The following is a 12,076-nucleotide window of genomic DNA, read 5'->3' on the forward strand; positions in this document are numbered from 1 at the left end:
AAAAGCTCAAGAAAGAAGCTTGTTTCCTTCATTTGGTAATTGGTATCTTTCGGATGAGGTTGAGCTATACTCTAAACTAGGTTACGAAAAAATCAAGGTGAATATTGATGTTGCATTGTTTGGGAATCCGGTTCAACTTTTTGAGATCTGTCTTTTATGGATCTAAAAATTGAAGTTAGGATATTAGTTTTATGCAAATTAAATTGAATTTCTAGTTGAATTTTAGTTTCGTAGTAGTTTTTCTACACTTTTTATATGAATTCGAAGCAACCCCTGTTTTGATTGATTCTGGTCGTCTTCTCAGGTAAAGTCGCCAGAATTAATGGTGGTTCTCTCTCTCATTGACTTTTCGCTTTGGTTGCGTTAGGTTGCTGCGTAGTTGCACGATGGTTGCACGATAGTTGCCCAAGAAGCATGGATCCTGAGTTGAAGGTGTGTGTAAGTTGTATTTATGTAATTTTTTTTATTTGGGCTGTATATTTGTTTATTTGGCCAGTTAAAAGTATTTTTGTAATATTGTTACGTTTTTTGGTTAAAACTGAAAAAATCAGTATTTATAAATCTAATAAAAGAGAAGATAAAATTTAAGAGAGATTAATTTTAGAGTGCTTGTGTCACCTTAACAATCTTATTGAAGAGTAAATAAAGATTAAATTCACTCACTTGCCACTCAAGCAAATATAGCTCTTTCCTTCATCTGAGACTCGCCGCACAACCATTACCCCTGCACTACCGCACCGCTCCACCACACCACCGCCCGACGTTCTCCCTCTCTCCGTCCACTCCTTTCTTAGTCAAACCTCGCACTGTCCTTCTCTCTCAACGTTCCTCTCAGTCTCTCCTACGAACTTTTTCATTTTTACAGGTGAATATGTATATATTTATATATCTAACTAAAATCTTCCCTTTTCAATTTTACTTTGATTCTTGTGATACGATACGATACGTATTATTGATTTGTTTTCTGATTTTTGAAGCAAGACAATATTGGATATTTCTATTTGTAGGGGGAGGAGCCTCTGGTTAGATTTTCGAATTAGTGTTAAAGAGCTGAAATTCGATAAACCCAGATACATCACTTCCTTGATAAAAACCTAAAACAAATCATCAGAGCCATTTTTTCATTCTTGAAACACACTTTCTCTTCAAAATGTGCTTATCTTCCCTTCACGGACGGTTAAGAGCTGTAAATTCATAAATACCTTGGTTGCAGCAGGTTTCAAAATCGCCTAGGAACTTCAAAAGGGGGTTAGACGGATCGCCTGAGGTATCTAACATTATCGCTATAACCTATAAATGAGATGCTTAAGGTTCTTTTGTGCCCTAAAATAATTGCAACTCCCAAATTTTGTTTACATTTGCAATCTTTGTTGTATTTCTTTATCTGACTTGAATCTTACTGACTGTAGGCATGCATGTGTGATTATTTATCTAGTTTATTTCCATCTCTTTGATAACGTTTAAAATCTGATTATTTGATTAGACCTGAAATTCCTGAGTTTCTTCTCCGTTTTGGGTCTTGTTTGGTATCTCATTATCTGTCAAACATTTCATCTGATTTGATTTTTATTTAGTTTAGGTATGTTAGTACCAATGTTTTAATGACAATGTAAGAACGCACTTGATTTATCTGTTCAAACTAGGGTCAATGTGAGTTGAATTAAATGTTTATATGGTGGTCTGTTATTTGGTTGAGACCATTTTAGAGCGAGTTTGGAAAGCTGTGTAATTCGGAGTAATATTAACCTATGCAATAACTAACTCATTTGCCAAACATGAAAATAAGAATTCATATATAATTACTACCCAATATCCAAACACATATTGTATTTTAAAATCAAGTGTAATTACTATAATGTATAATTACTAATTTAGTAATTACACTACCTAGTAATTACATAATTACTTCCAAACAAATGCTAAGTATAGTTTTAAAGTTCTCCATGAGTATAGTTTTATTCATTGATGCTATTTTTCAAACTTTTATTTTATTTTACTTTTTTAAAAAACAAACGAAAAAATTATTGACTGGTTGGTTGCATGACTTTATATTCGAGCTGATTTTATCCTTGTTGTGGAGTTGATCATGGAACAAGAGTGCACTTTCACATTTTAGGACTTTGAAAAGTGGATTTTGATTTGTCCTTTGTTTTTGGTTTTGCTTTTTTAACTTTGACGACTCCAATATTTTTCTCCTCATGGATCTATGAACACTTTGCCATTTCCTACAATAGGTTCTAGTTTCATTATTTCAATGTATGTATTCAAGACCAATTACAGAATGGAGATACTTATTGATTAATACATGTTGATGAACACGCCTACCCAAATTGTATTGCCTATCTCTGACTCTGACGTTGTCAATGTAATGCAGTGACTGCTCAAATAATAAATTATCTTGAATCAAGCCTTTTTTCTTTTCTACACATAGCAAGTATTGCGGTGTAACTATTATAGTTTCCATACACAAGAATTTGTTTATATGTATATTGATTGAACATCCTGATTCAGGATGCTAAAAATACAGTAAATATATTTTGCACAACTATTTACTTTTTGCTAGCTATATATGTTTTAACCTTGTTTTATATGTATTATATAAATAATGTATTTCACTGTTTTAAGTTGTGTGACCGTTACTTCAGTGCTACAGAATTGATCAAGTTGTGGACTCCTATTATGATTATAGGAATTTGTCAATTATAATGTAATTTTAGTCAACTATATTATCCAAACATGTTTTTTGTTATTTATTTTTCGTAAACTATTTCAGAACATAAGCCAAACACCTTCAGATTTTGAAAACTACAAAAAACTGGGTTCTATTCTCTTTTCTTAAAACACAACTTTTAAAACAAAAAACAAAGAACAATGCCAAATAGCCCCTGAGTAATTGTTTTTTGTTATTTACTTCAGTGCTCTGTTGTTATGCAAACCATGTGTTTTGTGAAAATGCTTCAATGGATAACATGCAGTGAATTAACTTTCAGCTTTGTTTGATTCTTCTAGAGGCTAACATATGTTATTGCTTGTTCTCTATCTCTTTTGTGCTTTGTAATGGAGGGTATTTTGCTGGCAAAGTTTTGAAGCCTTGAGGCGAGGCAGTGAAAAAACGTATCTGAGGCTACTCCTCATCTGCTGTCATTGAGGCATACGCTTCACCCTGATGACTTGAGGCGCACGCCTCAATCCTTTTTTCTTTCTTTCTTTCTTTCTTTTTTTTTTGCTAGGGCTCTGTTGTTATGTGGGCTGATGTAGTTTTTTTTTTTTTAAGCTTTTCTGATGAGATTTACTTTGGGCCTTTTTTAATAGATTTTAAATTGAAAAGATAGGAAAATATAACCCTAAAAATCCTAAGCCTCTCATTCGTCATCTCTCATCTCTCCTTCATAGCTAAGTCCCTCTTTTCCTCAATGCTCATTAACCTCACGCATACATGTCTTCTTTATGTTTAGAAATTTTACCATTTTTTGTTTGAAATTTGAATCTTTTATGAATTTAGTTTATGATTTTAAGACTGAAGTAGTACTTTTCATGAGTTTTATTACTTTGTTATGGAATTATGTGCTGTTTGTTATGAATTTTATGAGTTCTATGATATTTTATGAAGTTTTCCTTCTTATTGTTGAGGCGTACACCTGGAGGCATACAAGAATAGGGAAAATGCCTCAGTACCCTTCTGTTTTTCAAAATCTTTTAATTGTTTTGCTGATTTTTTTTTTTTTTTTTGATTTCACTGTTTTCTACTTCTATTCTCATAAACATTGTCTGACATGAAGTATTTAAGCATTCTTTATGAAAAGTATGCTGTCTGTTAATGCTGTTCAATGTTTGATTCTTATTTATCTATCTCCGTGTTACTAAAAGTCATATTATCTACTCGTATTAGAGGGCCATAAAATTTTCATTTTTGTATCTTCTTCACCATTGCCGTCAAGGTTCAATTGTCTTTTGTTCGATTATCCTCTTTTGTGGAGCGGGCTGTGTTCATAATTGCATAGGGACCTTTATTGCTCAAGAAAGATTTTTAAAATTCTTTTGTCAGTTGATAATGGGCAAAATGGAAAAAGTGTCTTCCTACATATGGAGAAAATAATCAGATTGTGCATTTAAAAATGTTGATTTTGGGGATAGTTTTATATAATGTGTTCATCTTTTATAAAGTTATATTTGTGCACTGCCAGAATGTTCTTAATTTTTGCTTTCTTTTGTTTTGCAAGATGATACTCACATCTCCGATAAAGAACAGGAAATGAGCCACTCAAGTGAGCCCCTATTAAGTGTCAAGGAAGTGGATGATAAAGAACAGCAGCGTGCACCACTAATTTCACCAGAATGTAGCAAGCTGCAGGATGCTCCATCTGAAATGCCTTTACTTGGATTCTTCAATTCTCGTGAACATTGTGAAGATTTAACTTTAAAATCTACTTCAGATTTTCATGATCAAGTCATGAATTCAGTTGGCAATGCTGAATGCTTCTTCGACAACCATATAGAGAAAAATGATTCTCCGGTAGGTGATGATTTAAGTGCATCTTTTGCTTCTGTAGCTGTTGAAGCCAATAATTCAAACAGGTGCTCTGAGCTTATCAGAGGTGGCAGCCCAATTAGGCTTCTTCAAGACTATGTTTCTGATGACTGCTCAGAAGATAATCAACTCTTGCATGAGGACAATAAGTCCTTGCCATCATTTATAGAAGGCGCTTCAATTCATAGTGGAGATACTAATTGTTTGGAGAAAGAAGCGAGTTCAAAGAGACAGCACAGTATTGGAGAAAATGAAAAGGATTCTGGACGCCTATCTGAATCCAGCCTGTTTGAAAAGGCGGCAGATTGTTCCCAAGATTTGCAAGGAGAGGTAAAGGATGCTGATGTGGTATGTATCACAACTGGAAAAACTGATGATCAAGTTATTTCTAAGAGGGCTAAGAATAAAGAAAATGAGGAAAAAAAGGCAAACTTAGAATCTACTTCTTTGAAAGTAGATGAGTTTGGGAGATTATTTAGAGAAGGTTCCAGTGATAGTAACTCAGATTCAGCATATACTAACAAGCATGGTAGAAGAGAAAAGAGGGGCAGAAGTCAAAGTCGCAGTCAATCACCTCTAAATAAGAGGACAAGGAGTTCACGGCAGAGAAAAGCGAAACGAAGTCGATCACGCAGGTACCGACTGCATTATGATTTTGTGCCCTTTTTGCAGGACCTGTTATATATAATTTTATCTTTTAGTATTATATGCAGAATACTTTTCTTGATTGTGTTCCAGCTGGTCTCCTAGGAAGCGCAGAAGCAGGAGCCGATCTCCACAATACAGGCGTGCAGGTGAACACGCTGGGGAGAAATTGAGATCAAACAGGGGTCGCATTCCAGAATGCTTCGACTTCCTTCGAGGCAAGTGCATCCGAGGAGGATCCTGTCGATTCATGCACCCTGGAGTTGACAAAAATGACAATTCAAGGTGCAGTAGGAGAAATAAGATGAATCCAGAGGTTTCATCTAATTCAAAAAAGGATAAGAGAGATGACAAAACTAAGAAGTTGCTTCCAGAGCGAATGAGCAGGGAAACCCAAATTCAAGTAGAGCAAGACGAAAAAGTTGATTGGAAATACAATGATAATTTCATTAGTTCTGATCTGGTTAGATGTTGTAGCCCGGGCAAGGTAGCTGATACACTGTTGGAGAAGCAAACAATTCAAGAAAAGTCAGCTAAGACAAATCCACAAATCCTTGATCACAGAACATTTATGGAGTCTCACCAGCCATCATCAATTGAAATTCTTCCCTCTCAGTTTGTTAGTGGTACTACTAATGTGAATCCATGTGATAATACTTCCCATGAGGTGGTAGCTTCGGTGAAAACCTTTATCCATCAACCTCATCGTAATACTTCAGTTGCAGAAGTTCAAAATACTAAATATCTATCTCATCGAATGGATGATTCATCTGTGTTTGATGCATCACCAACCAATACATCCACAATTTCTCTAAAGAAGTTTTCTGACAGTGATTTCTTTCCAATTAACATCCTACCAACTCAATCATTGCCTAATGCAATTTCACGTCAATCAAACTTGCCTGAATCTGTAGCCTTGCCATTCACTGCTCCTAAAGTGCCATCTTCTCCTAGTCAACACCAGTCCCCGCAGCCTCCCCCGCCCCCTTCTACCTATTTTGGTCCACCTAATCAGCACCAATCCTTGCAGCCTCCCCCTCCCCCTTCTACCTATTCTAGTCCACCTAATCAACACCAATCCTTGCAGCCCCCCCCTCTCCCTCCCCCACCTCCTTCTACCTGTCCTGATCCACCTAATCAACACCAATCCTCTCATCAACCCCTTCACCCTCCCCCTTCTTTTCCTCCACTGCCTCCCCCTCCCCCTTCTCTTCCTCCTCCACCCCTTCCTCCCTCTTCCCTTACGCCTCCTCCACCCCCTGCTCCCTCTTCTCTTACACTTCCCCTTCCGCCACCACCGCCATGTTCTTCTTTGACCCCTCCCCCTCTTCCTTCTCTTCCCCCGCCCCCTCTCCCACCACCACCACCACCACCACCTCCTCCTACACAGAGTGTCAGTGCTCTTCATATGCCACAGTTGCCTATGGATTATTACAACTTGACGCCACAAGTTGCATCTGCTCATATAAGAAGTCCCCATACCTATCATCAAGCTTCTTTGGACAACCATTATCCACCACTTTCAATTCCACCAAGTTCCTCTTCGACCTCCTTGACACCACTACCTCCTCGACCATCCTATGATTTGCACTTCAGTAAAACATTTGCAACACCTGGCGTCTCTTCTCAATTTCAACACAATCACTTTCCTCCACAGAATGACTTTGGATCTCAGGTGCCAGTTATGTCCTACCGTTCTGAATTTTGTTCCAATTCTCAGGTTAGTAGTGAATTTATGCACCAAGTTTACCCTTCGATGCAGGAGCTTCATCAACCAAAACTTGAATCTTGTGTGTCAGTCAACCAAATTACTCCATTTGGAGTAGCTGGTCTTCTCAGGGAGGAATCCATTACTCATGATTTATGTACTTCTTCCGATCGTGGAAGCTTGTATCAGAGATCCTTGCCTTCTCCACAGGAATTAGTTGTGAATAGAGTGTTGTCATATCCTAGTGACCTTTGTTTAGGCGAACCTTTAAAGTCAACTTCTCATATTCATTCTTTTCCACACAGGCAACATGGTGCCAGCCATTTGCAACCTCATGGGGATAGTAAAGAGGTCTGTCAATCTCAGTACCCATTGAATCTATTGGAAAATAAGAATTCATCTGGTGATCCTGGTTTTGGGGTCTCAAAAATTTCTGCTCATTATAACCCTTATGCATCAACTTTTGATCAGCCATTGAGCTCCAAATTCAGCTCTAGCGCTTTTAGTCGCGATAAGGCTGCACTCCGTGGTAATCCATATGATGCTTCTAGTTTAGGCAATGTCATAGTTGATGGGAAAGTTGTTGGCAGCTTCGGGTCTAGACAGACAACTTCCTCACCAAGTTCTGCGAGAGCTAGTGGACAGATTTTGCCTAGGGGTGGTGGCGAACAGTATGATCCACTTTTTGATAGCATTGAGCCATCACCTAAAGCTAAAAGAAAAGCTCGTCGAAGGTGGGAGCCAGCAGTAGATATTGACTCCACAGAAAAGCACATTGGCTCCCAAAACCCTTTGCATTCAAAAGAGAACAACGAACTTGAGGTTGCAGCTGCTGCTTCAACCTCGTCTGTGGATGATGAGTTTGGTGAGACAGCTGATGCAGAGGTGGGTGTTGTGGAGGATGAGAGTCATAGTGATCCAGTTGATTTTGCTACTACAGGAGAGATAGAGACTGAGATGAAAACTTCGGGGAAGAAAAAGAAGAAGGATTCCAAATCATCAAAGCCTTTCAAGATTGCCATTGCAGACTTTGTGAAGGATGTTCTGAAGCCTTCATGGAGGCAGGGCAATATGAGCAAGGAGGCTTTCAAGACCATTGTGAAGAAGACTGTTGATAAGGTATCTGGGGCCATGAAGGGCCACCAGATACCCAAGTCTCAGGCAAAGATAGATCATTATATCAATTCATCACAGCGGAAATTGACGAAACTTGTAATGGTATATCCTCTTCTTTACTGTTTCTTTTTCTGTTCATAACTAAAACAAGGTTTTTTAAAATTGTTTCAAATTAAGGATCAACAAAGACCCACGTTAACCATAATATAAAATATTTCTGTTTAGTGATATAATGAAGTTGTTGAAAAGAAAACAAGAGGGCCGTAAGATTTTTTAACCTGATACTTGATTTATGGAAATTTTTCTCATGACGAGTTTGGTGATGGACCAATGAATCTCATTGAAATTGTCTTAAACTTTCTACATAATAAATTCCAATCAGGCAATAAAATGGTTGTACACGACATGGTATACTGGGAGAAGATTTTGTTGAAAAACCCTCAGAATCAAGAGATAATTGTTTGGATTTAGATTGGATAATCCTCTATAGGTTCTCTTTGATGTTTAAGATTGCACTATGATTTTTTCTGTCATTATTATATTCATTCCCTGATCATTATTCTCCTTGTTTTTCAGGGTTATGTTGACAAGTATGTCAATGTGTGAGACTAATGATCACAATGAATCCACCATGCAATCTTCGAAGATTTTGAACAAGTATGTTGTTTCTTCATCATTAGATATCTTATTCTATGCTGGCGTGCATAAGAAATTGATTTTGTATCGTCTGAGATCTTTGAAGCTAGATGGGAAATATATAACTTGATAACATTGTCAATATTTTGTAAAGTTTTGTATGTGCAACTAGGAGATTTTCAGCACTTGCAAATGTTCAATGGCAAAATAGTTCTGTAGCATTGCCTGATTTCCAACTCAGGTTTTTGAACGTGGGTATCTTTTTTTCGGTTCACTGTTGGGCCAGCTACTTTACAGTTATAGTAAATTGTAGCTGCCATTTTAGTTTATAGTTCCATTTAGAGTAATTTGTGGAGATATTCTTATATCTTGCAATTTAATATCTAAGTAAAAATTGATAGTAAAAGTACTATGTGAAATTTTATGGTGCACCTCCGAAAAGTGGAGAACTGATGCACTTACTTCGTTTTTGACATTTAAATAGTTTTAATCTTTTTTATATGACAATGTATATTGTACTTATTTAAGACATTTTGCAAATTTTTTAAAAATTCAAAATAATTTAATATATCAAAATTTAGTTCAGTTTGTTGCACTTGTGCTTATTTTATTTTTATACGCTTGTGAAATACACTTTGAACTCTAATTTTACATTGTAAATTGTTTTAAGTTTTAAATAATTATGATAGTACATTGTCATCAAAATGTCAAAAACACACAGTATCATTGCAATCCTTTTTGGGGGTACATGTTAAGTTTTATTTAAATCTCAAATAGATTAAAAAAAGGGGTTTTTTTTTCTTCAAGAATATACAAAAAAGTAACTATATTGCTAAAATATAGTGGGTCGGCCCTTTAAACAATGATACAGTTTACAAACAAGAAATTACAATAATACTTCTTCTAAAGCTTCAGTCGCACGAAACAAAGATATCACCAACGAAAGTTTGTATTGTTCAACCTATCAAGACAACCGAAATGAACTCAAGCAGGAGGAAAACTACCATTAATTTTAGCGATTTCACTCAAGAAGAAGACAAAAATCAAATTGATCACAGAAAGAGCAAAAAAATTAGTTCGAAATTCAAATTCAACCCTGAATTTCAGTTTTATTTGCACAAAACTAATCCTATCAATTTTCAAATTCATAAAGAGTAGATCCTTAACAAATAGATCTGGAGCTTCCAATCAATCTAAATTAGGTATAATCTAAAAAACAAAGAAAAAAAATACATCAATACTATATTTAATGTTTATCCTGTTACATTAACGTTGATTTTTAGATTTCCCATAGTGAATATATTAATATCAAATCACGAAAAGTACAGAAAATTCGAATGCATCTACAACCACATACATCAAAATATGATTATGGTTTTTAAGTTGCATTATAGTTGCATTATCATTTCATAATGACATTTATCAAATTTGCAGGTATTTTGTAACACCCTACTAGATAAGGCGTGTTAACGTGATTTTTAACTTAACTATGCAGCTCGTTACTAAGCAACGAGTTTATTGAAAATCTTGATTTATTAAAACTTTACTTATTTAATTATTAACACTAAAATAATATACTTATAAATTGGGATCCCGTTTTACAAAATATTTACAACAGTTTCATAATACAAGTTACAAAAGTTTGTCGCTTAGCGACTATACAAAATAAGCCATGCTGTCCCAAAGATTGTACGCTCCAAGCCTAACCGCCCCGACATGTACAATCTTCATATGCTCGCTCTCACGGCTGCTCAATCTTAGCCTTGCCCTTACCTACACATGCAAACAATAATTGTGAGTCGGCAAACTCAGTAAGAAAAGCATAAACAATAACATAGCAATAACTAGGATTATAATCAGGTCCCATACACCCAACCATAATCTTATCCCTGTGTCCAACACGATGTTGAGTCTAGAACGTTCGTACGACAGTACTACTGACCATAATATCAGCCTATACTCGATACGCTAGTCGTACTCTAGCCATATCGATGTGATACTGTCAAGTAGTACAGTATTATCGACCATGATATCAGCCTATACTCGATACGCTAGTTGTACTCTAATCGTACTGATGTGATATTGTCGAATAGTACTTAAGCCAACATACATTTATCGATATCCAATATAAAACTAAACATACTGACATCGCTATTTTAATGTAATCTAACATGCTTAACTAACATGCACACTAAACATGTAAATACATATGTATATCATTATACTAATCTTACCTTGTTTCCGAAATCAAGTGTGCCGGCCAACCCGAGTGGAACAGTTGCTCGACGAATTACAGGCCCCTAAATCATATTATTCGTAAAACTGGTGAGTGACACGCTAAATCACTTTCTAGGGACTAAAACTTGAAACTAAAAGTTTCCCTATCGATAAACAACATGGTGATACCATAAATATAATAAAAACGAGAAAAATTAGAGTTCTCAAAACTGCCCAACCGGTAGACTGGTTCCCCAACTAAAATTCCAGTTGTGTGCGGTTTCTTGCGGACCAACCGAAATTTCGGTTCCTACAGGTCCCACTGAACCGGTCGACCAGTTTAGTGCAAGAAAACTTCAAAACTTCACTACTCTCTCAATTCAACCCCAAACTCAACCAAACCTTCCAGACCTGCTATATATACCATAATAAACATATTCAAAGTAATAAAACAACTAAACAAGCTCAGAATAAAAATCTACCATTAAAGACCAACTTTATCTAACAACCAAATCAAGCAACCAACTAGCTTCAAATCAGCTTAATAAACATAATTCCAACTTCAGAACATTTCAATGAAAACAAAACACAATAACAACAACCTTAACCCCAAAATAATGCATAAATCTTGCTTGAAACCTAAGAAATTATAAAGAAAAGGTGCTAGGATATTTACCTTGAATTAATTCACCAAGAAATTTTCTAAACTTCAAGAATTAGGCTGAAGAATCACAAGCCCTAGTTGGCTTCTGTGGAGCTCGAGAGAGAGAGAAAGAGACTAGAGAGAAAGAGAAGCTATTCTCTTGAATTTTTTTTATTCTTGAATAATTGAATAGATAATTTTTTTTTATTTATCTAAAGTCATATTTAGATTAGTAAAGCTCAACTATAGCTCACAAAAGGACAATTTCCCCCCCCCCCCCCCCAACTAAAACCAAAAAGCTTCTAAGCTAATTAGGGGTATTTTGGTCAATTCTAAAATCTTGACTAATCCCGAAATTCTCAATGTCTAACTATATTTCCCCACCATACTAAAAATACTAAAATGTGATTCTAATGGCCAAACCCCGCGTTCCAATATTACCAGGCACAAAACAAGAAAAAACATAAAATTCCATATATGGCTTATATAAGCATTTTGAATTCAACTAAATCTCCATAAAACGATAAATCATAAATATCATGCAAGTTTCATAATTAAACCCTAATTATCTGCTAATTTCCAA

The 12,076-nt window shown here is 35.8% G+C and overlaps 1 protein-coding gene across 8 annotated transcripts; it reads left to right on the forward strand.

The window, feature by feature from the left end:
• The first annotated feature begins 631 nt into the window (after positions 1-631).
• Positions 632-9,039, forward strand: LOC115710497 (uncharacterized). 8 transcript variants are annotated; one of them, XM_061112237.1, is made up of 6 exons: positions 632-865; positions 1,008-1,267; positions 4,221-5,163; positions 5,267-7,232; positions 7,353-8,099; positions 8,574-9,039. In XM_061112237.1, exons 3-6 carry the CDS (start codon positions 4,253-4,255, stop codon positions 8,601-8,603), a joined length of 3,654 nt encoding a protein of 1,217 aa, XP_060968220.1. In that variant the 5' UTR covers positions 632-865; positions 1,008-1,267; positions 4,221-4,252; the 3' UTR covers positions 8,604-9,039. The 8 variants fall into 8 exon arrangements, with proteins under 8 accessions (XP_060968220.1, XP_060968219.1, XP_060968218.1 ...); XM_061112236.1 differs by having other exon boundaries at positions 633-865; positions 5,267-6,848; positions 6,936-8,099; XM_061112235.1 differs by having other exon boundaries at positions 633-865; positions 5,279-8,099.
• The last annotated feature ends 3,037 nt before the right edge of the window (positions 9,040-12,076 follow it).

This window comes from Cannabis sativa, chromosome 3, assembly GCF_029168945.1.
Source record: "Cannabis sativa cultivar Pink pepper isolate KNU-18-1 chromosome 3, ASM2916894v1, whole genome shotgun sequence".
NCBI classification, from domain to species: domain Eukaryota; kingdom Viridiplantae; phylum Streptophyta; class Magnoliopsida; order Rosales; family Cannabaceae; genus Cannabis; species Cannabis sativa.